Genomic DNA, 5,240 nt, shown 5'->3' with positions numbered 1-5,240 from the left:
GACAGAAGGAAATGTGGAGAGGCGACAAACAGGCAGGAACTCGGGGACACACTTCACCGCTGGGTGAGGGAGGAGCCAGACAACGCTTGGAGCTGGGGGGAATGGGCGCGCAGCACCCCGACTCGTGGGCTGCAGGAAAGCGGGGTCGCCGGGGAATCGAGGGCTACCGATGCCTGCAGCGGAGAAGAGGGAGAATCTCGAGTCAGAGCCTGGCCGTGCACCCTGAAGAGTTAGAAAAAGAGGGAACTAAACCCAAAGCCGCTCGAAGAAGGGGGCGCCAGCAGTCAGAGAGCAAGCGCATGAAACAAGAAAGACCACATGGGGTCGACACCCCCCGCGCCCACAGAGAAGAACAAAACCGACCGAGGACAGACAGCACTGCAGTGACGCCTGCCGGGACCGTGGGGACATGGTGACTGGCACTGCCGGAGACAGGACCGAAGAGGGCAGCGAAGCCTCTGTGCGCCGACCACCAGAGAACCCGGATGAACAGGGAAAGCTAAAAACACCTGGACTACCAAAACTGGCTCAAGGAGAAACGGGAAATCTGGCTAGACCTATAGACCTATGACAAAGAAACTGAGCCATTAATCAAAAAACTTCCCAACAACAAAAGGTCCCAGCTCAGATAGTGTCACTGGTGAAATCCATGAAACGTCGAAAGGAGAATTAACACCAGTCCTTCCCGAACCCTCCCCGCAAATTAGAGAACACGTCCCCGCTCACTGTATGAGACCGGTACTGCCCTGGAACCAAAGCCTGACGGCACATCACAGGAACAGGAGACGGCCGACCAGCGGCCTTTGGTGGGACAGGAGAGACGCCAACGTCCTCGACAAAAAAAAGAGCGGGCGCGTCCGGCCGCATTTTCCAGGCTACGCGCCATGACCAAGAGTGGCTTCTCCCAGGAACACAAGGGTGAAAATCGTTCAGCGCAACACAGCACCCCAACACGATGCGGGGCGCCAGCGTGTGCGTGTCAGCCGAGGACAGAAATGCTCGGTGCGTCAGGAACGGAAGTGCCCTTCCTCACCCCGACAAGGGCGTGGATGGGAACCTCAGCCGGCGTCACGGGCAACGGCAGGGCCTGAACGGCCGGGGATCGGCGGCGAGACGGGCGGACTGTTCCCTCTCCCTCCCACGTTGTGCTGGGGACACGGCCCAGGCGCTCAGGCCAGGGAAGAAGGGAAAGCCATCGGGTTTGGAAAGGAAGAAGTAAACTGTGTTTACCAATGATGTCATTTCTGTATTCGTAGGCATATAAATAAAAGTCCTAAATAACCCATGACAAACCCTGCCAGCGGGGCGCCCCCACCGTGGGCTTTGAGAGGCACGGCTGACCCCAGGTCAGGGGCAGGAAAAGCACTGTGAGGTGACATTGTGACTCCCATCAACGCCTGGGACCAGGACGGAGGAGCCCACCTGAAGAAGCTCCCACTTGCCATAGTGGGGACACTTCGAGCTTCAACAAAGATCAGAATCACAATGGGTTGAAATTCATCAAACATATTAAATCCACGGGTCCTTAAGGATGTCAAATTTTTTTTAAAAAAGTCAGTCCGTCATCTTCTCAGGACGAAAAAGAACCAATTCATTATCTCAGAAAGTAAGGAAGCAGGACAGGAGACCCCTGCCCGTGCCCTGCCCTCTGCAGCGGCGGCGTCGCCGGGAAGTGTCTCCTCATAGCACCCGGCTCACACACACAGTGAGCCGATGGCACAGAGAGCCCTACTGAGCACGCGCACTGAGTCACAGATCTCGCATCGAGCACGATGGCTACCGACGCCACAGGAGGAAACCTGGTCGTCGCGTGCCCACGAGCAAAGGACGGCAAGCGCCTGGCCTGGCCACGCGTGCGAACAAGTCCCTGGGCCCAGCTGCCAGCTTGCAGGAAATGGACGCCCGTGCCAGACTGCACCAGGGGTGCGTGGTGACGGCGTGACGCGTCCGGCCGTGCGGCAGTGGCCAGGAGGCCGGGAAAGGCAGGGAGGTGGGTGTGCGCGGCGACGCTCAGAGAGCAGCATTAAAGCAGAGTCACGCCAGCTGCACCTCAGGGACGAGCCTCAGAACGCAAGGAGGCGAGCACCACCGAGGTCGGGAGGCCGGCTGCCTTAGACGGAGAGGACGGGGGCGAGGCGCACGGAGGGAGGGGCTCCCAGGGCGGCTGGCGAGTTTGCAGTTTTGATCTGACTGGTGAGCACGAGGGTGTGAAGCTGTTTCACGGTAGCGACGTCAACAGACAGTCCGTGTCACTGCCTCCAGGCCCGGCTCCGAGCTCCCTGCGCACCCTGACGCACTCCACACTCCCCACGCCTGGCCAGCGGCCAGGAGCACAGAGGTGATGTTTTAACAGTGTGCGAAGGGCACTCGGTCCTGCTGGTCACCGAGCTAAGTCACAGTCAATGAAGACGCCACTCCCCGGCTTCCTGCGGGCACGATGTGCAGGCCGGTGTTACTGTGGGGAGAAGTGTGGGGACTGGGGCCTTGTCGCACGGAGAGACGTGTGCCGTCTGCATGCTGGTTACTCACCAGGCACGGACAGGGAGACGGACGGGGGTGCTCACAGAACGTGCTCTGTGACAGACAGAAGCTGGAAACATCACAAGGGGGCAGAATGAGGAAAACGTGGCACACTCACGAGAGGGACAACAGCAGCGGTTCGAATGCATGAGGCAGTTCCGTAAGGATCGACGTGGACGTCTCTTGCAGACACGTTTAGTGACAAAAGCAAGTTGTGACGTGAACCACACTGTAGGACACCGCTTAAAAAAACGCAAGCGCGCGTACCTACTATTCATAGACGCACCTGTCCGTAAAGAACCAACGTTCTGGAGACACGCACCAAAGCTGTGACAGTGACAGCCCCTGGGGGACGGCGGAGGCTGTGACAGAGAGGGGGTCAGAGGGTTCTCCCACATCACCCAGGGTATTTTAAAGAACCCACAACAAAGGTAGGAAGATCACATGTCAGCCCCGGGAGGTGGCCAGGTGGGTGTCTGCGGGGTAGGCAACACAGAAGCCGCGTCTGACAGCACGGTGGCAGTGAGGGTGTCAGCAGGGAGGCTCGGTGCCACTCCACGCCACCCCTCCCCGCAGTCACAGGGTCCACCCACGGGGCTGCCGCGCCGCTAATGTGTGAAAGAGATTCTCGGAGCAGTGCCTGGCACAGAGGAAGCACACGGGGACGTGGGCACTCCTGTCCTCATGTGGCACACTGCACACAGATGTGGAGATGGGATGAAGGGGCTTAGTCCCTGTCCCTGGTCTGTGCTGGCGACACGGTGTGTCCGCTCTGAAAACTCGAGTACACTCTGACGGGCACACTTTTCTGCACGTCTGGTATACCTTAATGCAAGGAGGGAAGGACAGAGAGGAGAAGGAGGGGGAGAAATGTGCCAAATAAGGCTCTGGACCCAGCAAGAGTCTATTAAGAAATAAGATGACCAAAGAACTAGAGAGTTACTCTGGACCATTAAATAAAAAAGTAAATTATCTACTAGAAATTTCATTAAGTATTCCTCCCAAAATAAAAAGGAGCAAAATTAAAGTTATGCACTTAAAGAAAAGAAGAAATCACAACTACGGAAATCTGAACGTTGTGCGAAGTGCTGTCGGCAACTTTGTCAGGTGTGATGATACGCAGATCACCTTACAACGTCGGTATCAGGTTAGAGTTGCATCCCAAAGTATTTATAGGTAAAACAGAAAACCAATTTCTAGAATTTGCTTTAAAGTCGTGGGGGGAGGAAGGGGGAGCAGGGAGACCAGATGAAGAAAGGCTGGTGACGGGGACTGCGTGAGACCGCGGAGGCAGCGGGGGTCAGCGGGGGTCAGCGAACCAGCCTCTCGAAGTTTGTGAATGTGACTCAGAGGTTTAACTCTGAAGAATGTAACTGGTGACGGGGGTGGAGAGTCTGTTTTTACCAACATCAGTCTTTGCTGCTTCTTGATTTACCAGGAAAATCCAAACGCAAGGGCCTCGCTGTAAGAACCCACCAGCACCCAGGCTCCCTGCCCGAGCACTCTGCTGGGCAGAGAAGGGACGGGCGCCTGGCACAGAGGGCCCAGGAGGGCTTTACCTGCAGTTCTCCTTGAACCGGCACCTCCCCTCCAGGAAGAACGGGCAGGGCTTCAGGGATACGTGGGTGGGGTACAGGTAGAGCACGCGGACGCCGGCCGAGCCATCGGCGGCCTCCTCCGTGCCCACGACCATGGCGTTGTGATACTCCAGGGTGCCCCACGGGCTGTAGTAGGGGGCGTTCACCTTCTGCCCACTCAGCTCTCCCTCGTCCTCCGAGTCCCCCCTTTCATCCTCCGCGTCCTGTCCTTCGTCTTCCACCTGCCCAGGCTTGGTGGGCTCTGGCTCTGCGCCTCTGTCGGGGACAGTTTCCAATTCTGCCCTGGAGGCTAGTGGCACCTCACTGGCCTTCTGGAGAGCCGGGTACTCAGTGCCGTCCTGAGCTGGCTGCGCTCCATCCAGTGCAGCCAGCAGCTTGCTCTTTCGGACAGACACCAGGCTGGCCTCCGTGAGCTCGATCAGCTCCTTCAGGTCCCCCTGCAGCTGGCGCAGGTCCGCCAGCTCGGAGGGATCCAGGCCGGCGCCCAGGGCCAGCTCCACCTGCTGCAGCTGCGCGTCATAGGTGTGGAGGGCGGCCTGCAGGCTGTCCTCGTCCATTCTGCAGGGTCGTCAGAGCCGAGGCCTGGGAGCGGAGCTGCAAGCAAGAGAAGCCGGTGAGCGTCGGGCTCGGCCACCCCAACTCCCGGGCCCCGCGGTGAGGCGACCTCAGCCCTGTGCGACGGCTGCACTCGGGGCCCTCACGGCACCCTCACGACGCCTGCGGAACCGTGCGCGCGTCTCCGTCCCGCTTCGGCTGGGAGAGGTTAGCAGCTCCGAGCCCACAGGCCGGAACCGGACCTTGACCGCCGGCCCCAGGGCCTCGGCTGCCTTCCCAGCCACCCTTGGGTGTCGCCGCCGGGCTTCGTCGGATTCTCCGCGTCTCGGACCCGCGCCCCCGCCCCCGGCTCCGCTCAGGACGCTGCTTCCCCCCGTAGCCTCCCGGCCCTCGGCCTCGGCTGGACCTGTCACCTCGGGGCCGGGCCCCGTCGCCCAGACCGCGCCCCGCGCCCCGCGCCCCTGGCCGGGAACCTCCTCCGCGCAGTCTCCAAGCCGAGTCATAGAGAGTCCGCCGCCCTCGTCGGCTAGAGCGGCCCCGCGCCCGGCTTCCGCCCTCGCCGCCGAC

The 5,240-nt window shown here is 60.0% G+C and overlaps 1 protein-coding gene across 4 annotated transcripts in view; it reads right to left on the bottom strand.

Annotated features, from left to right (window-relative positions):
• The window catches only part of ZGPAT (zinc finger CCCH-type and G-patch domain containing), a 14,605-nt gene extending 9,371 nt beyond the window's left edge, over nt 1-5,234 (bottom strand). Inside the window, exons 1-2 of one of the 4 annotated variants that reach the window (XM_011374082.1) lie at nt 5,080-5,234; nt 4,080-4,712 (exon numbers count right to left, since the gene is read on the bottom strand). In XM_011374082.1, coding sequence (XP_011372384.1) covers nt 4,080-4,675 — 596 coding nt within the window. In that variant the 5' untranslated portion in view covers nt 4,676-4,712; nt 5,080-5,234. Of the gene's footprint in view, nt 1-4,079; nt 4,713-4,915; nt 5,054-5,079 lie in introns of those variants that run through there. The other 3 variants (XM_011374083.1, XM_011374085.2, XM_011374084.2) reach the window with 3 other exon arrangements.
• Between the last annotated feature and the right edge of the window lie 6 nt (nt 5,235-5,240).

This window comes from Pteropus vampyrus, unplaced genomic scaffold, assembly GCF_000151845.1.
Source record: "Pteropus vampyrus isolate Shadow unplaced genomic scaffold, Pvam_2.0 Scaffold239, whole genome shotgun sequence".
In the NCBI taxonomy this organism is placed as follows: domain Eukaryota; kingdom Metazoa; phylum Chordata; class Mammalia; order Chiroptera; family Pteropodidae; genus Pteropus; species Pteropus vampyrus.
The sequence above is the reverse complement of the archived record's forward strand: the minus strand, read 5'-3'. Positions and strand labels throughout refer to the sequence as shown.